General features: G+C 41.0%; 2 protein-coding genes across 15 annotated transcripts in view; both read right to left on the bottom strand.

The window, feature by feature from the left end:
- Positions 1–1,407: 1,407 nt before the first annotated feature.
- Positions 1,408–8,144, bottom strand: LOC117776447 (protein LYRIC-like). 2 transcript variants are annotated; one of them, XM_034610368.1, is made up of 13 exons: positions 7,512–8,144; positions 7,150–7,278; positions 5,871–5,940; positions 5,431–5,604; positions 5,032–5,082; positions 4,772–4,909; positions 4,346–4,426; positions 4,162–4,230; positions 3,939–4,060; positions 3,258–3,369; positions 3,014–3,123; positions 2,695–2,821; positions 1,408–1,776 (listed from the first exon to the last, which is right to left on the bottom strand). In XM_034610368.1, exons 1-13 carry the CDS (start codon positions 7,845–7,847, stop codon positions 1,712–1,714), a joined length of 1,584 nt encoding a protein of 527 aa, XP_034466259.1. In that variant the 5' UTR covers positions 7,848–8,144; the 3' UTR covers positions 1,408–1,711. The 2 variants fall into 2 exon arrangements, with proteins under 2 accessions (XP_034466259.1, XP_034466258.1); XM_034610367.1 differs by having other exon boundaries at positions 3,014–3,121; positions 3,253–3,369; positions 7,512–8,143.
- Positions 8,145–9,060: 916 nt separating this feature from the next.
- The window catches only part of ubr5 (ubiquitin protein ligase E3 component n-recognin 5), a 35,952-nt gene continuing 19,327 nt past the window's right edge, over positions 9,061–25,685 (bottom strand). For 2 of the 13 annotated variants that reach the window (XM_034610130.1, XM_034610131.1), the window contains exons 27-58: positions 24,808–24,965; positions 24,383–24,474; positions 24,103–24,249; positions 23,887–24,005; positions 23,571–23,697; positions 23,099–23,228; positions 22,803–22,963; positions 22,426–22,665; positions 22,091–22,214; positions 21,728–21,839; positions 21,447–21,578; positions 20,201–20,458; positions 19,830–20,098; positions 19,443–19,654; positions 18,986–19,219; positions 18,527–18,600; positions 18,123–18,295; positions 17,139–17,288; positions 16,587–16,804; positions 16,146–16,266; positions 15,291–15,663; positions 15,035–15,122; positions 14,799–14,943; positions 13,093–13,223; positions 12,823–12,883; positions 11,781–11,962; positions 11,583–11,667; positions 11,316–11,471; positions 10,640–10,753; positions 10,381–10,525; positions 10,170–10,255; positions 9,237–9,812 (exon numbers count right to left, since the gene is read on the bottom strand). In XM_034610130.1, coding sequence (XP_034466021.1) covers positions 9,600–9,812; positions 10,170–10,255; positions 10,381–10,525; positions 10,640–10,753; positions 11,316–11,471; positions 11,583–11,667; positions 11,781–11,962; positions 12,823–12,883; positions 13,093–13,223; positions 14,799–14,943; positions 15,035–15,122; positions 15,291–15,663; positions 16,146–16,266; positions 16,587–16,804; positions 17,139–17,288; positions 18,123–18,295; positions 18,527–18,600; positions 18,986–19,219; positions 19,443–19,654; positions 19,830–20,098; positions 20,201–20,458; positions 21,447–21,578; positions 21,728–21,839; positions 22,091–22,214; positions 22,426–22,665; positions 22,803–22,963; positions 23,099–23,228; positions 23,571–23,697; positions 23,887–24,005; positions 24,103–24,249; positions 24,383–24,474; positions 24,808–24,965 — 5,030 coding nt within the window. In that variant the 3' untranslated portion in view covers positions 9,237–9,599. Of the gene's footprint in view, positions 9,813–10,169; positions 10,256–10,380; positions 10,526–10,639; positions 10,754–11,315; positions 11,472–11,582; positions 11,668–11,780; positions 11,963–12,822; positions 12,884–13,092; positions 13,224–14,798; positions 14,944–15,034; positions 15,168–15,213; positions 15,664–16,145; positions 16,267–16,586; positions 16,805–17,138; positions 17,289–18,122; positions 18,296–18,526; positions 18,601–18,985; positions 19,220–19,442; positions 19,655–19,829; positions 20,099–20,200; positions 20,459–21,042; positions 21,076–21,446; positions 21,579–21,727; positions 21,840–22,090; positions 22,215–22,425; positions 22,666–22,802; positions 22,964–23,098; positions 23,229–23,570; positions 23,698–23,886; positions 24,006–24,102; positions 24,250–24,382; positions 24,475–24,807; positions 24,966–25,685 lie in introns of those variants that run through there. The other 11 variants (XM_034610125.1, XM_034610126.1, XM_034610128.1 and 8 more) reach the window with 11 other exon arrangements.

Genomic DNA, 25,685 nt, shown 5'->3' with positions numbered 1-25,685 from the left:
TTGTTTACTGGCCCCTTGTATACTGTCACTTGGTCGACAGACAAAGAATGGAAACTAATTCTCCATAATTTAATAATTATAGTGTCCCCATTTTGCAACACTGACTGTAGAATAGATATTTAAAGCATTCTCTTATACTAAAAGATATATGGCAAATATTAACATAATTAAAGACCACACACTTTAATACAATCAAGTATTATGAACATGATCATGTAATGTTTTTCTTGAGTTCATGTCATAGCTTCAGTTCTAGTTTTTGACTCTTTCAACCATCACAAATAAAAGCCTAATAATTTCTTATTGCAATTCTATTATTTTGAAAACAAAAACTTACTGCTTCCAGTTTTGTTCTGTTTTAACTCTTAAACTTGAATTAGCTCCAGTGTATTTCATCAGCAGGAACATTTAGTTTTCCTGCTGATGAAATACACTGGACCATGTGAAAGACAAGATGGGATCAAATCCAGAGATGTTACCCATCACATTTTACACCTCCCACTGTATTCACTTACTTTTAGCACATGTCAAATCAACTCACTTTTCTTTTAATATTTCCTATAAAACTGTGCTGTTGTATGCTGAGTATATGCATTTTGAAGGATAGCCTGGAGGCCCGAGGCTCAATTTAGCTGTTAATGTGTCACATTACGTTGTTACGAGTTACACAGTGGACGGTTTCTATGGGGCACCTCAAGGAGATTGATCTTATGCACACTTGCACCACTCAGGACCTCTGTAAGCTGCTGACTCAAACCATGTAACACAAAGAAGCCTGCCATAGAAAACTGGCCTTTATTTAGTATTTTTACATATGGCTTTAGCTTTTCTTTTATTACAAACAAGTTTTACAAAAGTTTCTGAAGATTTCCAAATCAACCACAGGTGGAAAATCGTGAAGAGGTCAGTGAAACTGTGGTACATCTACGATCAGAGGCTCACGCACGGCTCCAGCCACAAAGCAGTCAGATAGTAAAAACAGCAAAGACAGTTGTTGACACACTGCAGTACAATGTCAGATAAGGGACAAACCAGATGGACCAAGTCAATGAAATGTTGTAGTCACATACAAGAATGCAAAAATACAGAGCAGACAAGATTCCCTTTTCTGTGCCTAATGATGCTCATGTCTCATTTATGTCTTACACCCTATTGAGCCAAAACTGTTATACATTTGATCTCTGTGCTCTTTTCACCGATCGGTGCTCACTGTACCATCATGCCTCACAAATTACAGAGCAAAAATAAAAGACTGAAAATCAAAGGCCAGATCAACATGGTGGCCCGAGTACTTAGTGACCTGATGCAAGTTGACCATTTTCATTCTCCACAAAGGACACTCCAGTCGTTAGCCACCGACAACGTCAATTTTCTACACACAATCAGTATTTTCACCAGGTCTAATGATTACAATACAGCTCCTTCAATCTGTTATTTGATTCAGTAGAATTAGAAGACAGAATCAGTATCAAATGCGTACTTAAAATCATTAACACCGCATTACATTAGATTGCACTGCATCTAGGTTCAGTTTTCAATGATCCACCGACTGACACCCCACGTGTATAAAAATGGTTTTCATTTTCCAGACATGTGTTCAAGGTATGTTCTCATCTTGAAGACCCTAGTTCAAAGTCCTTGTCACAAATGATGTTGCATAAACAGGATATGAAGCTCTTTGCATACAGAGGTCTGCCAAGTGGACTCGATCTCATGTCTCTCTCCTTGCCTTCTTCTTCTTTGCTGGTTTGGATGCTTGGCTCTCCTCAGGTTTTTCTGTGGAAACAAAAAAAGGAGAGGATGGTTAGTGAGACAAACATGTGATAGATTGTTTCACATCAGGAGGGTCACACCTAGGGCTAGGTTGACCTGCTCTCACTTAAACTAATAAACACCAACACTCATCATAAGTTAATAGGACCTGATCGCTCGTCTCATGTTGCGACGTGCACAGCCAGGACATCAGTGTTAAAGTGACCAGAACGATCCGGATTCATGATCCGACACCATCGATTAATAACATAATAAATATATTAGACTTCAGAGCAATTGTTGCTAACAGCACCAGAGTTATTTATTGTTTTCGTTGCATGTGGTTTATTTTATTTATGTGATATTTATTTACTTTAATATTTTTAACTCTAAATGTCACTGAATATTCTTTAGAATTCAAAGTTAATTGCTCTTTGAAAGGGTTATTATTCTTATGCTATAATATTATCAATATATCAGTGGTATGAAATGGTTTCAAAATTATGACAATAATATAATTTATCAAAATACTTTCTGGAACAAAATGTCATCCAACAATTTGTTATAATAGGCCGACCTTAGTATCTTTAATAATGCACCAAGTTAGAGGTTTCCTTGCACAGTTTACAGCTTTAGATTACCACACGGTGCGGTTCAGGTCCTGTATGGTTCAATCACTCCTGGCTTCTTAAATGTGAGTTCGGTCTGTGCACCATAAACTGTATGATGTGCACATGGCACTGCAGTCTTATGCCCTTTTATAGGCATTGGCGGGCGTTTACCTATGCTAATTAGAAAAAACTGGCACGCGCTTTCAACTTACGAAGACATGGCATTCATCAATATAAAAACACAGATGCGAACAATTTTTCAATTCTTATGTAGAGTTTTCTTAGAAAACTTCTTAAGAAGATATTGGTGAATGAGGCCCAATGTGCTTACTCTGTTGAGCTGGAGCAGGAAGGCTGTTCTGCTTGGCAGTGGTCTCTCCATCAGTGGGCTTCTGTGGCACTTGAGTGACAGGGGGTTTTGGGGATATCTTGTCCTTCACTGGTCGCTCCACTCTTGCCTAACAGGAAAAGTAAAACACACTTTTTATGATTGCAGTTATTTAAAAAAAATGTAATGAATGCATTTGAAAATGTATGTATCCATGATTAGACTACAATATTCAGATGATAGGGCAGAAAGACTTGTGTATCTTGAAGAGGAACACGTTTAGAATACACATGCTCTTGTGTCAAGTGTAAGCTCCACTGACCTCAGCAGCAGCTGCTTTGACAGGCTGGATGGCAGCAGGATTCTCCTGAAGAGGTGGCTGCTTCTTCACTGAGGCTGCAGGTGCTGCCTCCTTCTCTGGCTCCTCGCCCTTCACAAGACACAAGCTGAGTTAACATGTGACCTCAAGATAAAATTCACGTCGAAGACTGAAAGATGTTGTAGATAGCCTTCAAGCACGTGGACAAAGAACAGAAAAAGGGTTTTCTCATTAGCGGTTACCTGGTCAGTTGCTCCTCCCTCTTCTCCAGCCTTCTTCTTCTTCTTCTTCTTCTTTTTAGTTTTAGCTGCTCCATCAGAAGCGGCCTCTCCCTTGTCCTTTTCATCCTCGTCATCATCCTGAGGAAAACAAACATAACATACAAGTCAGAGAGAAAGAAACAGATTCAAAATGTTAAACAGTAACAAACATATGGCATTTTAAGCTGAACAATTCAGATTCACAAAAAAATGTACAAATGGAATAAAAGAACTTCAGTTACGTATGGTCTCAGATTTTAAAATGCTTACTTATCACCATCTGGTGGCAATCTAAAATATAGCACTGATGAAGTGATGCATCGCAAAATACCTGCATTTACCTCTATTTTCCCCCAAAATTTTAAAAACGTTTTTTACACATCCACATAGTCCTGAGAAGTCAGCAACTATAAATTAACTTTGAGGGAGAGTCATGGCTTTAATAGTCTTAAAAAAAAGTAAAACAACAAAGTTCCTGTGTGTATTCACTCTGTTGAGTCACTATTCCAAGCAGCATAGAAGAACCAAGACAGCTGCCATAGGGCCTGAGCCCAGAGGAGTCATCAACTACAGGCTTGTTACTCTTTAAGCCTCCAGGTAAACAGAAGAATGTTTAGTTTTGCCTCAAGCCTGGGCGTATGTACAGTGACTCTGATCAGCAGATGTACCTTGACAGGCTCAGGGAGGGACTGCTCCTGAGCAGGAGCCGGCTCAGGAGTGGGCTCTTCAAAGTTTCCCCAGGCTTCAGAGGGGGCATTCCAGTCAGAGCTGGGGTCGACTGAACCACCATCTGAAAAGAAAAAGAAACAAACAAAAAAAGGTGTACAGTTTACTAAGAAGTTATATAAAAACAAATTTAAAACAAGAGTTCTAATAAATATATATCCTTACTGAGGCCAGACCACCCTTCGTCCACTCTGGGCTGACTGAGCCAGGGCAGGTCGCTCACAGCGTGCGGCTCTACAAGAGACACAAGACAGTGACTCAACCTGCCAGGCACATGTGATGCTTTGGTAAACGATGCCATCTAGTGCTGAGAGCCACTTGACACGTCATCACTTCACTGTATACTTACCAGCAGCACCAACTCCCAGTCCAGTAAAAGACAATTTAAGCTCTGTGGCAGGCATTCCCCTGTCAATCACAGTCCACGACTCTGAAACACAGTTTTAAAACTATGACAAGGAAACTGAATTCAATGTAGATGGGTCCCATCTGCCAGCGCATTCCTACTTCTCACAGTGCAGCTGACAGAGAGGTCATCAGGCACCAACTGCTTCATTAAGTGCTATAAAAGGTTTATAATATTACACTAACACCTTTGTTGTGTAGTTTGTATTACAGTACTTGCTTCTTCAGTTGCTTTATCGTTCCCCGTAGTCCTCTACTTAATAAGTTTGTTATAAACCAAAGCACCAAAGCAAATTACCTGCAAAAAAACTACTTGGCAATAGATAGAATTCTGATTCAGCAGTTATGTAGTAACTAGACAATTTTTTACCATCAATCTCGGCTCTCCAATGTGACACTGGTTCTCTATTGGTGGTCCAGGGGCCTGACTTCTGAGGAACGTGGGCAGGAGCATTGACTGCCATGTCCGTCACACCCGCAGTCTCTGCTGCCACCTCTCTGCTGTTCACTAAAACCAAAAGATGACCACTCAGCCAGAGTACAAATACCAGTGTTTTTGGTGAAATATCTGAACTTATGATTAAATGTTCCATGATGTAAATGGCTGTAACATTCTCAGCTGATTATTACCTTGAGATACAACAGCCCCCACCTTCTCTGTCTTCACTTTTGTGGATTCTCCTGACAATAAAAGATGAAGAAGGTCAATATGTGCGCCATCCATTTGAGAATGTTTTTGAGGAGAGCGCGCAAATGCACGCACAGACACACACTTCAAGCAAAGGTCACTCGAGACTCACTTCAATTCCCTTAATGGCTGTTTGTATAGTCAACAAGAGACCACATAAATGCAACAACCGCCTCCACAGATCTCTCTCTAGATGCCAAATTAAGGCTGTTTATCCAAGATGGTCCAGAGATTTAGTGCTTTGTGTTCATGTATACAAGTAAAAAAAAAACCAAGATGATTACAAACTCCTTCCCTCTTCTCAATTGTAAAAACTCGAAAAATATCCATGATGAAGTCACCTTTTTTCTTCTTCTGGTTTGCAGGAACTGGGGCTGAAGGAGCCTTGGGCTGCTCTGGAGAATAGCTTACAGGCGTGTCCCCTCCTCCAGGACTGGCTGAGCCATCACTAGAACCTTTGTCTTTCTTGCGCATTTCACGCTTCTCCTTGTTGCTGACTTTGGTCTCCCATGTGCCTAAAATGTCAGTGTGAATGCAGCGTGGATGAGTTGCAACATACTGCAAGGAAGTAAATATGATATAGATCCCATTATACCAGTCTAAGAATTGTGGATAAAGAAATCCACATACAAAAGAACATTAAAATTTGTTAGAAAATATGTCCAAACTTTAGCTGATCCATCCCTTTGTGATGTACAAAAACTGAAAAAGGTGACTTAATAATATACCCAGACATAACTTTGAATAAATCAACTTAATTATGTGGTTCAAAATATTTCACCTTCTTCTGGTTCTTTGCCATCTGCAGGCACTCTCACAGCCTGTTTGGCCTTCTTCTTGGATTTCTTTACCTGGAAGAGGACAAATAAAATTGTCTTTAAGTCGACATGAATGCTAATGTATGTGTGAAAAGCACTTGGGCAGTGAGACAGGGCTTAGTTAAATGGAGAGGCAGGATTTCTGCAGATTTCAACAAGTTCAATTTAAGACCTTTTTAAGATAGTGATGATTGAAATTTAAGACCTAAATCAAGTACGACAGATTGAGGGAATATCCGAGACCCTGAATTAATTATACATACCCATAATTGAAGATACAGAGAAGTAGCGAAAAGCCTTTGAAACACCACATTATCTCTCAAATTACAGGCTCCAGCAATAGTCCTCCCCACAGCAAGACAAGTGTACTGAGATCATTTCTGACCAGGGTGTTTGTAGTTATCAGTTCCACATTGGTCTTGTTTGTAGGTTTATTACTGCATGCAAATATCTGCATTGTTGAAAGAACTACAACACGAAAGGGACATTACAAACTATGCATGCTGCCAAAACAAACTAATTTTAAGTGCAATGGATGTAGCATTAAATGTATTAAAGACCTAGTATGTAATATTTGTATGTATTTAAGAACTTTTAAGCTCTAAAATTGAGGTTGTTTAATTTTTATTAAACTTTTGAAGACCCCTCAGAAACCCTGGAAAAAGGCTACAGTGGACACACTAGTACACAGCACACATGACTTCACTGCAACTGGGCATGTGGAACCATGCTCCAACCATGGACAGTCACTAAAATCGGCATGCTCTAGCCACATCTATTTATAAGTGAAACTACATCCAACACTGAATCTAAATCTGTTCCAGGTCTCTTTTGTAAGAATCATTCATTAGTCTATTCTATTACATATTCTGACATTCCAGCAGCTTCCGGAGCACAGTTTGGGTCATTCTGTGATATGTGTGGGGCTTTCTAGGAAAAGGCTGCATCTTGTACTGTTCTAGGCCAGGAGTCATGATACAGGACTTTGCTGCATGTGCAGGTTAAAAACAGTAACCCAACACTGGCAGCTGGTCTGGTAACATCACTGCAGAGTGACAGTAAGAAAACGTGGCGTTGTCTGTGGAACCGCGTTTTATTGCACAGGATGCCATAAAGAACACGAATCATATGAGTTCTAGGCAATAGCAGCGTAGTATACGACCAACCAGGGCATATCCATCACCGTGAGTGGACACTAAGCTGTTCAGGTCACAGCCATGTGTCTTTGGGACAGAAAATTACCTCCGCAACCTTCTCAGCCTTGACTCCTGGTGCCGGGGGCTGGTGATGTGGCACCTTCTCCTCCGACACGATGTCCTCCTCCTCCTCCTCCTGTGGCTCAGAGACAGCTCTCCCATTAGACTGGGCTTTCTGGAAAGAACATGTGAACATAGCATGAAGAGAGCCATTGCAATTTCCAGCTTGGTTACAGTCAATGTATGTAACGCCACCACAGGCTAGCGTGGCCAGGCTTGGACACTAGCCTGGGGTGACAGTATGTAGGCTAGCTGCAGTTGTCAATGAGATGTTAGCATGACAGCTAGCCTCGTTAGCCGTACGGTTGGCGAGCTAGAGAAGGGTGTAGACCGGCTCGGTTTACGTGCCTTTTCTGCTTTCTTCTTCTTTTTCTTCGGGTCCTCGGGTTTCACAGGTTTACTGACATCGCGCGTCACCTCAATGCCGTCGTCCACATGACTGTGAGCGGGTCGTTTCTTGAAGAGACCCCGGCAGACCGAGGCCCACAGAGCGACCATCAGCACCAGCCCGGTGCACGCCGCTAAGAGGATCACCCATGGCGGAATGAGGTCGGGCTTCAAACCCAGATCCACGCCGAGCTCGGTGCGCAGCAGCTCCAGGCCCCTGGACAGCAGTTCATTCAGACGGTGTGTCAGCAGCTCGACCTGCCGAGAGGCCGCGTCCTGCCACTGCTCCATTTGCATCGCTTTTCAAACAACAGACAGATTAGTCACGCTGTGCTGGCCACCATTGGCCGCGCTAGCCTGCGGTGCTAGCTAAAAATAACGGAACGACTTGCACATGATGGGAAACCGTGATTTCATCCCCTCCCGCACCACTAACCCCGGCCTTGTCCGACGCTAGATATTCAAATCCCGTGAAGACCGCGTTAACCAACTAAATTAGCCAACTAGCCAACAGGCTAAGTGATATCATCCTAGAACAAGACCCACCGTTAGCGGAGCAGCAGCGACTCTAATGTGACAGGTTCACCTCATATGGCCCGTTTTGACTGGAAGAGAAATGCTGCCTTCAGGGCCGTTTGTAAATTGTACGCTCGAGCTTGTAAATCGCAGACGCCTGTTGTATCACCCTGTTAATAATGTCCAAATACACATTCTTTTGGACAAATACACTGTCTGGATAAACCAGTGTGTTGCTTTCGACAACATATTTCCGATATGTTTTCAGAGTCAAAATGTTACACTATGCTCAAGGCACAACTACGTTTTTTTCTATTTATTGCCATATGTTATTCTTGCATATTTACCATAAGTTGAGCATTCCAAATGAGCCTCCAGCCACATAAATGACACCATACAATATTTTTGCCATACGGCCTAATTTACCTTGTGTAGTACAAGTAGCCAAATTCTCCACAATCCGTTTTTCACAATTGGTTTTGAAAGCAACAAAAATGGGGAGTGACAGCTCCAATTAGATGGGCGGGGCATCGATTTCTACCACCCTGATTGGCCAAAAAAAACCTCAGTTCAAAAATACAAAGAACGCCGTTTTTTACCCCACAACTATAAACGTATAGAAAGAGCATTGGATCTGGTGCACCTTTTTAACTGGTGTGGTTCTGTGTGTTAACCCATTAACGTCATGTTTAATACACCACGATTTACACAACAGTGCTGCACTTGTAATACATTTTCCTTAAGTATACACAAATTCTGTTTCCCCATTTATTAATGATTCTGAAATGACTTGTTTAGGTATACAGGGGCAAAATAGATTTAATCAAGCTGTGTGGACTCAAGATATTCTGTAAATTAATTCAAAACAAATGAAAACATGGTGTCAAGGAGTTAAATATAGCCTTCTCCTTCAAATGATTGTTAAATGTATTTCCCTAGCACTCGGGACATAAAAGCAGCAAGTAAAAAAAAGTTAAAATAAAGACTGGACAACTTTTTTTGCATCCAAGTTTATTTTGAAATTCCCTACTCCCCCTGTACAAGAAAAAAATGACTTTCCACAAAGGCAGCAGTGAACTGTCAGTGATAGTACTTTTCTAGGGAAGGAAAAAAACTTATAATCACAGTGTGTCTTCTTTTCTTCTTTTAAATACTTCTACTGCTGTCATCTTTGGCTGGGTTTCGGCAGACAGCTTTCTGTCAAACCAAATTCCTGGGAAGCAAAGGTTGAAGCCAATAGAGCAGAGCTGAGGGATTTACATTTTACAGTGCCAATGCAGGAATGTTCTGGACTGTATACCTCTCTTCATTAACACAAAGGAAAAAAAGCAATAAAAACTGAAATAAAAATAACAAGCTGTTTGTGTTCACAACACAAACAAATATTACCGCCTGGGGAGATAACGACAGTATGTCGAATTTCATAAAATTGTATAGACAAAAAATAAATCTACAAAAATGGAGCTAGGTAAATATTACACAACAGTAAACGTCATTTTTTTTCCTTTTTTTAAACTCTTTTCTGTTGAACCTCTACACAAAACCAAAATTCTTGGTCTTAATGGCTAGCAGGAGTTTCTGTTTGAGTATCTGTTTTGAAGAATAGAGTGGCACGTAGAGACGTGAGATGCAAGTGTTGGCTGTGGGGAGGTGCTGGTCATCTGGAGGCCGGATGGTGATGGAGGGCATCGGCTGGAAGCCCTCCTCGCTGGCTGGGAGAGACGGGCTGGAGGTCCAGAAGTACACCTGAGGAGGAGAAAAATAACAAGTCAAGAAAAACATTTGTAATGTTCAGCTCCTCATGTGTCGGGATGAAAAGGACAAAACGTTCAATGAGTGAGGCTTTGACAAATAACTAATACATTCTTGCTCTTTGGATTTTAATAGTGCCACGGGTCACCACTTGCTGTCTAAAAATGTAATAGTACACTAAAAGCTACTTAGGCTGTCCTTCAATTGAAGCATTACTTGTCACTTAAAAAGTACACTGGCTCTGACAAGCCCATGCCCACTGTAATGCACCTCCATGATAACTGACCATGTTGAACAGTGAATTTAAAAGTCTTTCTTTTCAAGTATATTTAAAATGAAAAACACATTTACCAGATCTTGCCTCTCAGTCATGCTCATCTTCTCCACTATGGACCAAAACCATCGTTTGAACTGCAGTAGTTTGTCTGCACTTTCCCCTGTTGGAAGAAGAACAAGTCTTTGCATCAGATATGTAAATCTGTCATTAGCCTAAAAACGCAGAAAACAGAAAAACCTTCCAACGGATGCAAGCAGAGCAAGGATCCAGAATGTGCAGCCATACCAGATTCATCATTGAAGGAGGTGAAGCTGATGAGCATCTGGACGTTGACTTCCCCACAGCCATTGACCAGCAGCCTGAAGTCCTCGGCCGTCAGGTCCTCCAGGGCGTTCTTAGGAAGAACATCCAGCAAACCCTTCCTCATTGCCTAAACGGCAGAACACACAGTTAGAATAAAGACACATTTTAGTGACTGTCAAAACATTTGTCTGTTCAAAAAGCAGACCCAGGTAGAGTTCATGTCTGGGGGTGTATTACTCACATGGAGAGGCTGCTCCGCCACAACAAGCATTCTGTGCTCCGCATACTTCCTCACATACTCATACACGTTGAGGGGAGTCACTGGCATGTTGACCCCACCAGACAGAAGCTCGACCTGAACCAGAGGAGGGAAACATCAACTATCAGTTTGTTTATGATAAACATATTTCAGAGCACATATTTACCATTAATCTTCCCAGTGTGGTATTGAGAGAATTTGCTTTCTGATTCAAAGATCTTAACCTTAAGAGGTATTTACCTTATCAATGTTCTGTGATGCAGATAAGTATGACTTAAAACCAAGCCAATAACACTGGCTGATTTCTATCATAAATTAACAATACCTGTATTTTTTATGAGGACTTTATTTACTTTAAAAGAGGATAGAGTGAATAAAAAAGACGAACAATAAGATAACATTGAGGTTTTTTACAGGAGCATTATGGGTCCTCTGTAATTTGCAGGCTGAATAGCATTATTTCTCCCCCAAAGCGTCTCAATTTGTAGAGACAGGTTAAAGAAATTACTGAGATAAAGGTAGTTTTAAGATTTTCCCTTTTTTTCCCCTAGAAGCTCAAACTCAAGCAGTGATGTTTTTTTCCTGAAAAACACAGACTGAGCATGACTGTTTGTAGTAAAATCTATATTGTTGACACAATGACAGTGTAGTCTGTTACCTGTCCAGCTCCTTCCTCTTTGCAGAGGTCAATGGCAAAGGCCAAGTCCATGGCAGCAAATACTGCATCTGCTTCACCTGCTTGTGAATGGCGGATCAGCTGCCGCAGGCTTTCATACATGACTGGGTCAAAGAATGCAAAGTCATGCCAGTTCACCTGCAGTAACACACAAGTAGGATTAGAAACCTCATTCTGAAAAGAACCAACATCTCAAAGTGACGTCCAACGACTGTAAAAAATTATTTAATTCGAAATAACTTCTCTTACCTTCCTCCCAAGCAGCACTTTGATGACATGTCTGTTCAACGTGATCGGGCAGAGCTCGTTCTGCAGCAGACACAACCCTAGTATTCTTGAAAGAAAACAAAATATTCAACTTTTTGTTTCCTCCTTAACTCAAGTTTAAATATACATACCCTTAATTTTGTGTAACTTCTTGCATGTGACACCACCACAGTTCATTACCTGCCGATGTTTCGGAAGCAGTTGAGTCTGGCCTCTGTGTTCTTCCCAGGCCGTGGTGAGTAGAAGCCTCGTTTGCCAGGCTGGTAGAAGAGAGGAGCATTATCGTCTCCATCATCTGGGTCGTCCAGCTCCATGTCCACCACACTGCGGGTTGAACCATGACGCTTACGGTTCTCCTGCTGCTACATCCACACAAAAAGAAATAGGGCAGCCATTATGTTGTGCAATAGTATTGACTGTACCTATATCTTAAGGCCAGGGCCCACAAGTCATATGTGCATAAGTGAGTTATCCAGATTAGAATTACATTTGACACAAGTCCAGATTTATTTGGTTATTCAAAGCTGGTTTAAAAGTTAACTGTAGTAATTAAAGTCAAACCCACATTAGTAGAGGATTATTGAAAGTTAACTTGATCATGAACTAAAGTTAGTTATAAAAATAAATGAAAATCTGGACATAAAAATGCTGTGAGCAAAAAGACAAACTCTGCCAAGACATTGTGACTGTTAAACGATAGAATATAGCATCTAATTTGACATTCAAATTGTAATAATTAAATATATTAAATATTTACCGGAAGATTTAATTTTGATTTTAAATGTTTATGCATTTAAAGGCTTTAAGGAAATGTTTTTATAGCAGGCTTATGATCATCACTGAACACTCGCATCTTAATGTGGGATAACCTCGTCAACCATGCACCAGCATCACTCTTGGTCTAACCAGTCTCTGCCAATATGTAATTTAACAGTGATTAGAGTGCAGGAACACAAATAAAATGAGACCCATGTCAATGAATCTATTGCCACAGTGCATGCTGGGGGGGCACCCGATACATCCATCTCTGGCTTCAGTGCAATCACATGATCAACTATCAGCCAAACAGAGCTTAACTCTACTCATTATGTCTTAATTTAAAGCATAAATAACCATATATCGTTATTCAGGAATCAGGATTAACAAATCAATCCTCAAACGAACCATTTTAATTGGATGAGAATCAACAGAATTAATATTTAGACAGAGATATTGGGTTTACTTGTGTTTTCTCCGGTGTGTCAAGGAGACCCAGGTCCAAAATACTGTCAGCACCATTTTCCCTTGGATGACAAGAGAATTAAGTTAGTTTGATCAAACTGTGGTTTGGGAACATCAATTATTTCTGTTAACTGTTTAAGTAATAATCTTCATAATGAATGAAAGTTCTGTACAAATGTCATTTTGATACAGTTTACAGTACACCATCCATGCTTTCCCTACAGAAAAAATAACTAATGGGGGCCACTGTATTTCACATCTATTTGTTCACCTTCCATGTGCAATGAGAAGCTCCATAGCCTCTTCAACTCTGGCTCTGAGAGAATCCTCACTGGCCAGCAGCAGCAGCAGCTGAGCAGGAGACAGCTCCAACAACATGCCTGTGATTTTACTGGCAAACGCCTGAGGAGACAGCACACAAAGTCCGGTATAGGCAACTTCACAAAATCAAAACAGAACCCAAACCTCTGAGTAGGTTTGTAAACTTGTAAAGCAAGAACCATGCAAATATGCCCAATATAGAGCTGGGCGATATCGAAAAAATCTTATCACGATAATTTCTGTCATATCAATCGATATCGCGATATAAATCAAATAACCAGAAAATAACTTTCTTGCACATTTGTGTTTATGTACAATGTTCTTATGTATAATGTTTTTTCTTATGTAGAAAACAGATTTTACTTGCTCGTGCAATCATCCTGTGCCAGTGCACTTTATACTTTTCATACAAACCACTACAGTGAAAAAGGTGCATATAATGTACATGCTCAGCACTTCTTTTATTTAATAAAATTATTTTGTATTTTTTATTCTATTGTCTTTTTAAATTTTTTTAATTCTTTTGTCTATCTCATTCTGACCTGCCTGCTGCTGTAACAACTGAATTTCCCCCGGTGTGTGAATTGATAAAGTTTAATCTTTTCTTAAATGAGTGCCACTGTACAGAACTCTCTACAAGTGGCTCTGCTCCTCTGATGTTTTCTAATCATCAAACACTTAGAAGTGATCTTTATAGAAACCTGCTGAAGTCATATTTATGTTCCTGGATAAACAGGGCGTCGCTTCTTCTCCAACTGTGAAGTTAAAACACCACGTTACGTCGTAACCAGCAGGAGGAACTTCTATCTGCAGGAGTGTGAGGCGTGTGTGTGTGCGCCTTCACCCTCTACACACACACAAACTGATAATCACATGGGATTTTCACCATCGAGTCCTATATTCTAAAATAGTTATTAATCGATGTATCAGATCGTGACTATCATTCTGGTCACTTTAACCCTGATGTCCTCACTGTGCGCGTCACGTCTAGTTGTGTTGTGTAGCAGGTTTAAACAGGTGTCTCATAAAATCTATATAGTGACTCAAACAAACGCAAGGTAAACGTCAGTACTGTTTGTATCCTTATAACTTGACCTGTGATGGTGTTTATTGTTAAAGTGTAAAGTGAACGCAGGTCAGAGGGGAATGAGGAGGAAGCAGACTCAGACAGGAGACTACGAGACGGTAAAAGACGACCGGGCCGTTAATGAGCGTCTGTCTGAACCTGAGGCAGCAGTGGTTATAATTATTCAGAGGTGGAATCCGGCTAAAATAATCAATGTAGCAAAAAATATTTATCAATATGTTTTGTCACTGCATCGAGTCGTCCACCACTATACAGGAGCCCAAACATTAGCATGTGTGCTGATGCTCCTACACTCTGTGCACCACATTACTTGACGTGGCTGTAACTCTATTTCAGCCACATGGTTTGTTCGGCGCGGTGCTATTCTCATTGGTTGTTCGTGTGGTCTGTCAAAATATAAATGGATGAGTTGTATTGACATGTCTTAAATTTCTATCGAGCAAAAAAGTTATATCGCAATAATTATCGCTATCGTTTTATCGCCCAGCCCTAGACCAATCGATGTAAAAAAAAAAAAAAAAACAGTTTTAGTAACAAAAGAGCTTTAACACAAGCAGATGTTTTATTACCGGTTGCATTGCATGAACGCGTGGGTAGAGCCTTTCCCCGAGAGCTTGTCTGTGTGCAGGCAGAGGGTCGGGCTCGTCACTGGGGTTGCCCTCTGATGAGGGCCTGAAAGGTCTTGTGTCAATGGACAGCTGCCTCCTTGAGTCTCTGTACAAGACAAACGCTCAAATTTACTTCACAAAGCACAGACCTTTTCTTGGATGATTATAAAAGGGTAACGCGTTAAGCTGAAGTTTACCTGTCTCGGTCTCTGCGGGAACCCGCTCGAAGCCCTCCACTTCGTCTCTCTCTTTCGCGGTCTCTGTTCCTCAAACGCTGCATTAGATCTACACAAATCCACAACAAACAGAGCAGGTTAACTTACAAGTGCTGGATTAATTATGTAAATAAATCTCTTTTTTACTCATAAGTGTTGAGAGCATAAAAAACAATGATTGAATGCAACAATGAAATCAAGTTCCATAATACATTATAGTTTCCACGTATTGTCATACTTGAATTGTAATCGTGATGACACGTACTGCTGGCCTGCATGCCCTTGCTGACACTCTGAACACAGTCCAGGTTTGGCAATTTATCATTGGAGAGGAGAGCCAGGGCAATGGCCGTGTAGAAGCTGCGTGCCACACCACTGCCCTCGCCCGGCTCGTCTTTGAAGGTGACCTTCACCCGGTGTACAGCCATGGGTGTGGTTGTGCAACGCCTGCCAAAGTGCGTATTTAGCTGACGCATGGTCTGCTGTATAAGCTGGTCTCGATCCCGGTCCACCTCTAGGGCCAAGTCACGGGACTGCAGGTTCCTCAGCTTCTCCATCTCCCGACGGAACTTGGATTCCTTTACTTCAAAGCCACCGAGCTCTGTGAGGATCTGAGATCACGAAACAGTAAAGACATATTATAATCATTAAAGATCAAGTATGAAAAATCTATTTTAAATAAGTCCTTCCAATGTTAAAGAGCACAATTGTGTGGCTGAAGTCCTCTTAGCATTTCTTAGCACCAATGCAAAACTGTAAATCACCACTCCCTGCTGACAAGCTCACACAAGCTGCTTAGTGAGGGCAGTTACACCAATGACAAAGCAAAGAGGAAAAATAACCATGCCCAAATTAGCAAAAAAAATTCTAAATTCAACAGTTAACAAAATAAACAAGAGACAGCACTGAACTGAAAAATGTTTAAGACAGCTAATATAGTTTGCTCCTATTAATAAAGCTTAATTCAGCATTTATGAATTTATTGAGAGGTGGAAATTAAAAACATAATGGTAGAAAAGAAGGGTTCACAGAAAGAATTGTAAACAAACTGTTTTTATTTTTACTTAAATAAAAAAAAATAAAATAAACTTACAGATCCAGGCTCAGCTCCCACATCTTCCATGAAGACGCGACCAAAGAGCTCCAATGACAGACGCCAGCGGCCTAGTAGCATGTCATGTGAGATCATCATCCCCATGAAACTACAGTGAGGTCTGGACAGATAGAGGACAGACAATATTCTGTCAAAATTGTTTTAAAACATAAAAATGTTAAGAAATTATATACATTTATTGAAAACAAGGGTTTAGGCTATCTTGAGAGCTTGGCTACAATACAGTATTTAATTTATTGCCTAATTCTGAATATACAAGTTGATGTCTGTCTGCACTGTGTTACAATTAGTTTAATATGGTAATTCACAAATTACCTTTAGTATCAATTTAATTCTATATATTTTTTCTTAAAAACAGACCCAGAAACAAAACTTTTTGGTTGGGTCATCTTCAGTCTATGGCAAAGACTGGGTGCTGACCTGAACGATGGGAGAGGTGGTCCGTCACTCTCAGTGAGGCCAATCTCAGCGAGCAGGCTGCTCTTCAGCTGGGCAGCGAGATCATGTGGTGAAGGACCAGGTTTTGAAGCCTCCAGCTCCTGCTCAGCCAGTGACTGGGTCTCTGTGCTCCGTTGGCCTGTTTCCATACTCATCACATTTTTCAGATTGGCCGAGTACGACATCTTAGTGGGCAGGATCTGTTTAAGTGGGGTTGAGAGTAGCTCTTTAATAATGCGAACAGGCGTGTTTTGAGTTGATGACAGTGTGATGATGAAAGAATGGAAATGGGACACAGAACGCAGGCTGTGTTCCAGTACCCACACTTAAATGACTATGTAAGCAAAAAGACTATCCAACATTTCATTATTAGTTGTTATCTATTATTTCCAGCACCTCCCAAAAGCTGTGGAAATAATGAATAGGAAATAATGAATCTTTAAAAGTAACGTAAACATTTCAATGGAGTTTGTTGTGTGTGAATATTAGAGCAAAGCTGCCAAAGTGTTTGTCCAGTGAAGAGGGGTGGTATACCTGAGAGGGGGAGGGTAGAGAGCAGCCCATGTTTACCTCCAGGCAGTTCCTGTCCATGCTTGCCTCAGCCAGGCCTTTGGTTGCCATGTAGGAGGAGGAATACAAGCCCTGAGAGGGACGACCAAATAGATCCTCCTTCCTGGCATTAGGCTGTAAAAGAAGAAGTGAAGTTGAAAGTAAAGAAAGGTTGATGGCACAGAGGGTGTCAGTGATTATATAACATCTTTCTTTCAGTTATGTCAGTGCATCTACTGACTGTGCGCTGTGTCTAGTGTTGGTGTGGAGCCCGTCAATTCAGGTGCTGATAGCACCACAAGTAAAAAAGTGCTCAACACAGCCTGATATATTGATCCTGCCAACTGACTTCCAGAAACTGGGAACCATTTAAAAAAATCATGGGAAAGAGCTTGAAAGTGCACTGAGTAGGACTGCACGATATCGAAAATCTCCCGTCATCGCGATATCAACGTGTGCATTTCAGAGTACAGCACGAGATCCTCTCCGGAGGATTCATTGCAAGGGACTGGGCGTGTTGATGATGTTTCTAACACACAACGAATGCAAAACTGAACAAAACTAAACAAAAAGAGTACAAATATCTCAGGATGAAAAAGCGGTGCCATATATGTAGAAAACACTGAGGAAGATGTCAAGAAAGCTTTTGGTGATACGGGCCAACGCCAGTGACGATGTTCTGTAAACGAAAACATATCACACAGCACAGATATAACAGATACGTTATATCTGTGCTGTGGTACTCCTCGCTTGAACGATAGACATTTCTGTATTGTTTGAAAACATCTGATACGAGAATCTCCTGCTGCGTTCTTCATATATGAAAGGTAAAGTCCGGAGAAAGTCCAGACCCAATGTGCGGACATTCTCCAGAGTCTGACATTTTTTTCCGTTATTATCAAAACATCCTGTTATAAGTAAAATAAGGTGTGGGCCCAGTACCGAATTGAAACAGAGCAGTGTACAGACCTGCAGGAGGTGGGGCTGATCTGCCAGTGGAATGGCCTCAGCCAGGGGAACATCGAAGGGGTTGGGTGGGATACAGCCCAGAAACGTCATAGAGTCAGAGCGACGGAAGAAGGGGTGGTTCTGACCCGTTTCAGCTGTTACCGGGTCCTCATCCTTGTCCTGCAGAGTTGAACCTGAGGTGAAGCAGAAACAAAGCAACTATAAGCACAAAAAAAACAACATTATGTTGAGATTGGAAAGACAGGCAATCATTATAAATATTGGTCAATATTATAAAGGTTAGGAAACTGTTTTGCTTGTGTCTAAGTCTAACAAACCTGTTACATTTTCATATGCATCTGACCATCTTCTATAATCTCAATTATTTTTAAATATTATACATTGCATATTATTATCAGGCTTACTTTGATTTGTGTCGTCATCATTCTCGTGTTCAGAATCTTCATTGTCCAAACCCAGTTCCAAGATCTCTCGATTTCTACAAAGTATGGATAACAGTTAGTGTTTAAACCACAGGTGAGGATAGATTAAAAAAAAAAAAATATATATATATATATATATTTTCAGCAATGTTTTTTCAACCACATAGAAACCATAATTCTTGCAAGCATGCCAGTAGATGAAGTGCAATAATTACAAAACAGAAAAAAGAGGTTTGATCAGGGGCAACGTATGCAATTCTGTATATGCAATTAAATAATTTAGATGCACATAATTAAAATCATAATTGTTAAGAAATGGCAGTTAATGTTGATTGACAATGATTATAGATTATTGTCTCTTTGTGGTTCGAATCGATCTTTTGGAAAAGTCTGAGTTTTTGAGAGCAAAGAAAACCATTTGCCCTCATTTTCATCATTTACCTCTTTCTATCGATCTGTGGGGTGTCTAGTGTGGTCTGCTGGTTCATGGCCTTAATCCAGTAGATTAGAGCCTGGAAGACGTAGGCCACATGCTTCAGTGAGCACACGTCCAGTACAGGAAGCACGTCAGAATGCTCATCGTTGTGGGAGCGCATCAGTGATAATGCGTAGTTCAGGAAATCGCCTCGTGCCGACATCATGCCTTGGCGAGCGGTCAACAGAGTGGCTGCTCTCCTTAAAAACAAATACATAAAAAAAATTAATATCACTCAAATTACAAACGCAAAAATATAAAGCTAAAATGTCGAACAAAAAACATGATGGGAATGATTAAGACTGTAAAAAGTTGGCTTTAAAAGACGCTATTCCTGATTTCTTAACACTGTATACTTAAACTTGTGCCAATGATCAAACTAAGTAGCTGAAAAAAAAATTATAAGATTTCAATTTCTTTTACCTGCGTCCTTCCAGGGTGCGGAGGCTGGCTTCTTCTCGAGCAGTCATGCGTTCCCTGCGAGCTGAGTGCTGAGAGGCATGGAGTGGGTGACTGGGGTGACCAGGGTCTCCAGCAGATGATAGGGCTGAGCCATATCGCAACTGAGCTTCAGTGGAATCCATGATGGACACCATCCAGTTCCAGGTGGGAATCAGCTTCTCTTCAACATAGTTCTGTTTCAACAAACATTACCTCTTTTAAAATCATTCAATGGATATACACCAATCAGCCACTACTTTAAAAAGTGTGTTTGTTTGTGATAAATAATAATAAAGACACTGTATATTTTACACCAGTAATTTGGTGCCTAGGTGGAGTGCAGTCTACGTTGATGACACTCCATCTTACCTGCAGGTTGACTGCATCCTGGTAGGTGAGCTTTACAGCAGCAGGGTACTGTGAGTAGACTAGATGGTTGTACTTGGGAATTAGACTCATGAGGTCAGAGATCTGCCTGATAACAATGCTGTAGGCCCGGGCCAGGCTGCTGGCAGATGTCAGATAACTGCTGGAGTTGCTGGCCTCTAGCGCCGCCGCCGCCGCAGCGGCACTGGAGCTAATCGCACTGGAGCGACGCAGGTTGGTAGGATCAATATATATCAGGCCCGTGGAGCTTGCTGTGGAAAAAGACACAAAAAAAAAAGTTCTGACACTGATCTGGGAAAGCAAACATTAACATTTGAAAATAAAAGAGCAGAATAAGACAAAGCTTTACTGACCAGCTGGTGTTGAGGAGCTGGAGGGGGCACTTCCGGTGGCCCTCTGGCTGGGGGTGTTTCTTACAGCCCACTGCATGGAGCGAGGAGCCTGGGCTGCACTATTGGCATGTGATGCGCTAGTTGTTCTTTCCAGTGGTTCGTCCAAAAGGAAAGTTTCCTGGTCAACATCGTCGCTCTGACTGCTGCTGCTGTCAGAGTCGCTGGAGTCATTGGACTGGGAGTCGTCCTCTGAAAAGAAGGCAGGGACACTGCTGGCACCTTCAGAGAGGAGGGGGAGGTGGATAAAGGGTGAGGAAAAAAGTTAAGGGGGACAGGTTTAAAGCCTTGAGAATGTATCTGACGTTTTGCTCTGTCTTTTATATAAGATTTTTCCAGGTAGGAGTGCGGGTTAGTGAAATCACACCACCACAAGGCCAAACATTAACAGGATAGTGAAAACACTTAACACTGCTCTCTGTTGATCAACTCGTTCTACATAATTTATGTTTTTTGATAATTATTGGAAATTTCATTCAAAATAGAGGACAGTGATATTTAAATTGATTTACTGAATACTCTGAAGAAAATATAAGAGCCCACCCATTTCAGATGATCAAGGAGAAAAAAAACACCATTTGGAAAGTGGTCAAATTAGTTTGTTATTTGGATGAAAGAACAAGACCAAACTTGTGATGAGGGACATTATTAGTAAAAAGTGACACAAACAGATGGCACAATAATAGTGAGATGTGAGAAGGGGACGAACTGAAGGAACTCGCAGCAGGAAACGGTGTATGCAACTCTGCAAATTCACTCTTTGCCCTGACATCTGTATATGCATTGAAGTAAAGAGGAGCTCATACCAAAAATAGGAAATGCCAAGGACACCCTACTGCCTGCAAATGAAATACATTGGGTATTCAGCCAGGGACCATTTTGTCTGCTGTATTATTAGCTCTCCAAACATAAACCCTACAATCCAAAGTGATTTCTGTTAAGCACTAGTGATTCTGTGAGAACTGACTTAGGCTGCAACTAAAGGAGAAAACATACCACAGTGTGGCATGACAGAAATCCAATTTCGAATTAGTAAGAGCTTTACAAAAATTTGGAAAGATTTCAGTTAAAAGGAGGTCGATAAAAAAAGGTGACCGCATTTCCACAAAAGAGACAAACTTGAAACCGAGGAGAATGTTTCATAAATTATTTAAATGGAAGATCTAAAATTAAATCTAAACTAAAATATGAACAGTGGCTGTTGACCAACCTGCTTCAGAGCCAGCAGTGGCTGCTGTGACAACGCTCCTGCGGCCGCTAGCATTATCCTGATTGCTGTGGTTACTTTCGCTGTCGCTCTCCGTTTCAGCTGCTGCCAGCAGATCAAGCTCCATGTCACTTCCTAAAGGCAGACACAAAGATGCATCAGTCATTGTTGGCTGGGTTCAAATAGTTATTCAAACTAAATTAATACATTTTTTATTGTCATTAATAAACTAAACTTCAGTGTTACCATTTCCTTTCACTCAGAAAAAGTAGGAGGTGTCTCACCATCCTCATCATGTTCATCATGCTGTCCTTCTGCCTCTGCATTTTCCTCTCCCTGTTCCTCTTGGTCGTCATGATGGTCTTCCTCCCCCGCTACCCCCTCTACAACCTCAACCTGAGAGACAAACAACAAGATCATAAGAGAAAACTTTAAGCAAAGCAGGACAAACCAGATATAAAACTATGGTGTGAGGAATAAACTAAATGAAACATAAACATATTCAACAAGATGTCAGTGTAATTTTGCAGTGTAAAACAATAGTTTGAGTTCCATTAAAAACTTGGAAACCCTGTCACCAACTTAAACTGAATCCCTAGCATACAAAGTTCACCATGGCCCTAATTATTATATAATGAGACTCCCACCTCTTCTACATCTGCTGATACAATGTCATCCTGCTCTTCATCTCTCCCTCTCACAGGCTGAGACTGGCTGCTGCGTCGAGGTTGGGGGTTCCTGATGATATAAGAGGCAGCTGTCTGGCTGGAACTGGAAAAAATGAAAAACATGGCCAGAAGTCTTTATATCGAGTGAATAAGGATTAAGCATTTTCGTTACTTGTAGTTTCTTCTCTCTAAGAAAAATTCTACTCAACGACTCAATGATTTGAAACAAGTTATTTCTTTATTTCAGCACATTAACATGAGCACATTTTGATGCCCTGTAACTTGCCAAAAAGTATACCATAGAGCCAACCAACCTGTTGGACTGGTCAGGTGAGGGTCTTGGAGGGAGAGGTTCAACAGAGAAGAGCTCCTCGCTGCCCTGAACAGCATCAATGCTGGTGCTGGCCAAAGTGAAAGGAGCAGTAGGCCGTGCAATACCCATTCGTACTGGAACAATCAGCGACTCGGCTACGTTACACAGCTCCTCCACAGCGTAGGGTAAGAGCGCCTGAAAAACTCGCCGACATTTCCCGATAGGCTGGGGGATGAAGTTGCTATGTAGTGGAAATAGAGAGAAGACCAGGTCTCTTACAATTCAAAAGATGTCAAAATTTGTAGGCTCCATTGCATGTATAGGGTCAATGATACCTCATAGAGCCTTTACCTAAAACTCGTGACATGAAAATCTTACTTTTTCTTCTTGGAGGAAGCCATCTCCACACTGAGGATAACAAACACCCGGGCTACAGAGCGAAGGAACCTCCTGGTGACACTGACTGCCTCCTCTCTTCTGCCAGGAGTGTACTTGTTCTGCAGCTCCTTCACCAGTGTGCCCAGCAAGGTGTCTATGAACTAATACGAGAGAAGAAAAACAACCATTGATAACCAAAATACTGTGTAAGGAGGCACATGAACATAACACATATTTACTGGTAATATTCAGGTGGACTCATTAAGTATTAGTCAAGAAGGACTAACTGGACTTACAGTGATGTCAGGGGCACATTTGACAATGAGGCAGTGGGTGAAACAGTCAAGGCGAATGGTGCCACTCTGCTGGTTCAAGTAGACTTGCTCTTCAGGCAGAAGGTGAGCAATTCTGCTGCTGGCACTAAGTCTATAAAAGAAAAAAACAGTCAAAATATGATCTGAAATGATTGGGAACTAAACTCTATAACATGAAGTTATAACTACATCAGTCACATTTGTTATGTCAATATGAACGACTGAGATTATCGACTGGTTTATTACCAATAATAAAGCAGCAAAAAAGATGCCCACAAGGACATCTGTGTAAAAAGTCTAATAACTGGGACACTATTCCTGGAAAAATACATTCCTGTTGAGTTTCAATGGATCATTTTTCATTTCTTTGAGCAGCATAAAATAATCACAGTCTTACAAGCTCCTATTACAACCACATCTTAATGCTGGGGGTGCTGTTTGCTGCGGTACTCACGGGTCTTTATTCTCCTGAGAACCAAACATGATCATAGACTTTAGGGCATTCCAGTCCTGCAGAACCCTCTCCAGGGCCAGCTGAGCAAAGCGGGGAGGTTCTAGATCATGATCTGGCATATCAGAGTCTAAAAGAGAGGAAAGGAGAAGAAGCATGTTTTCATACACTGGGTGCCCTCTGGAGATAATATAATAAAAAAACAGTCAAGGCTGTAAGAACATAGAAAATAAGATGTGAAAAATATATGTTTAAAAATGTATACATAATTTGTCAGTACTAATGGTTAAAGTTGATAAAAAGATGATTGTGAACCTACCCTCTGCATTAGCAGCCTTGCGATTCCTGTCTTCTCTGATGCGTGGTGGTCTATACTGACAGTGCTCAACACTCTGCCTGGCAACAGTCTGCACCAAGAACAGCAATATATGCTCTCCCCTGTAGATGGAAACAAAAATCAGTCCGAAATATAGGATTTTCCTATTCCTATTCAAAAATGCTCACAATGCACAAATAGAAAGAAGAGTGTTTTTACCTGCTGTTGGGTGTTGTGACCAGGTTAGTGGCTGTGAGTAGCCTGTACAGCAGGTCGAGACGAGCAGCTTTCTGGCCAGCGATAAGTGTTTTACACTTACATTTCTCCCAACAGTCACAGTATGCTGTGGGAGAGGTCCTCTTCAGCCTGGGAAATAACATAAGCAAATTTATGATTAGAAATGTGACCTAATTTAAATGCAGGTAATGAAAAGTGATGGTAAGAAAGACTGAAAGCCTTACAGAGACTAAATGAGGTAATACTCAAAACTAGGACTTACTTGCAGTCATGTCCTTTGTGACAGACCCTAGCACACTCCGTACAGCAGCAGAGGGACTCCAGCAAACCACAGGTTCGACACTCAAAGATATCCTAAATACAAAGGCAGTGTCAACTCATGTGATCATTAAACATTGAAAAGATTCACAAATAACATTGCCTTCAATATGAGTGAGGCTTAATGTGTGTAATACACGTGTGCTCTCTACTTTGGTGTAGGCAATATTTTTCTGCTGCTTTCACTTTGTGCCAAAAAGCCACATCTTTCCATCGTCTGTTTTTAGGTCCAATTGATTGTCTGTTATGCAACTGCCTCTCTTAACATTTGAAATGAAAATCCAATCCCTAATTGACACCTGTGGTACACACTGGTGCTCGGACAAAGTGCTTTTTCTCTAAACTTCAGTTTAATCCTGTAGGGCTGACCTGGTTAATGTGCTCAGCTCCAGTCCAAGTGAAACTGCAGGTGTCATTGCAGCAAAGAACATACAGTGGTGAGTCATCTGGATTGGTCCCAGAAGGGCAAATCATTTCCATGAACACAGAGTCTGCATCCTCCTTCTCTGTAATGCCTGGGTCACCCACTGCGCTCAAGGCAAAGAACAGCAGCAAAACATAGAAAACACAGGAATGCCAGTTATAACGTGATAGTTAGCTGTTGTAAGCATAGAAGCAAAAATAGGTCTGAATTCACATAACTTACAATTAACATCAACCTTTCCTGCTGTTACCTAACCAGTTTAGGTTATATCAGATTCACCATAAATATGCTGCTTTCTGAGAAGTTATTCACAGAGGTGGCAGGGCGGATTGGTCACCAAACTTTGTTTCTCACTTTTCTGTTCAGGATAACATCACATGCAGAGTACTTGCTCATAATACTAGGTACATAGAGATGGCATTTAACTACAAGTTTGTGACCATGGCAGTCTCCCTTTAACCCATTAAGACCTAAGGAGCCAAATAACCTGAATCACTGTAACTTAAGCGTTGTTTGAAACCCACCATCTGAAACCTTAAGGGTTTTCTGAAAAGCTGACAGAATAGCCAACATTTGAAAAGAGTTGAATTTCTCAGTCTCAAAAGAATACAGACATTAAATAAAAAACATTTTATTCACCTTTCCCTAAACTTCATGAGAATTTAGTTTTTTAAACCAACAAAGCCACCCTATTTCCTCCTCCTCAAACACGTCTTATACCGACTGAATCTGAAACTTCTTCATTGTGCTTTAGTCAATGAAACACTGCTGTAATCATTCTTAATGGGTTAAATGGCCATCCTGCTTACAGCAGTGCGCTGAA

The sequence above is a fragment of the Hippoglossus hippoglossus genome, chromosome 16 (genome assembly GCF_009819705.1).
Source record: "Hippoglossus hippoglossus isolate fHipHip1 chromosome 16, fHipHip1.pri, whole genome shotgun sequence".
NCBI classification, from domain to species: domain Eukaryota; kingdom Metazoa; phylum Chordata; class Actinopteri; order Pleuronectiformes; family Pleuronectidae; genus Hippoglossus; species Hippoglossus hippoglossus.
Note: the sequence above shows the minus strand (reverse complement) of the source record. Positions and strands in the feature narration are given on the sequence as shown.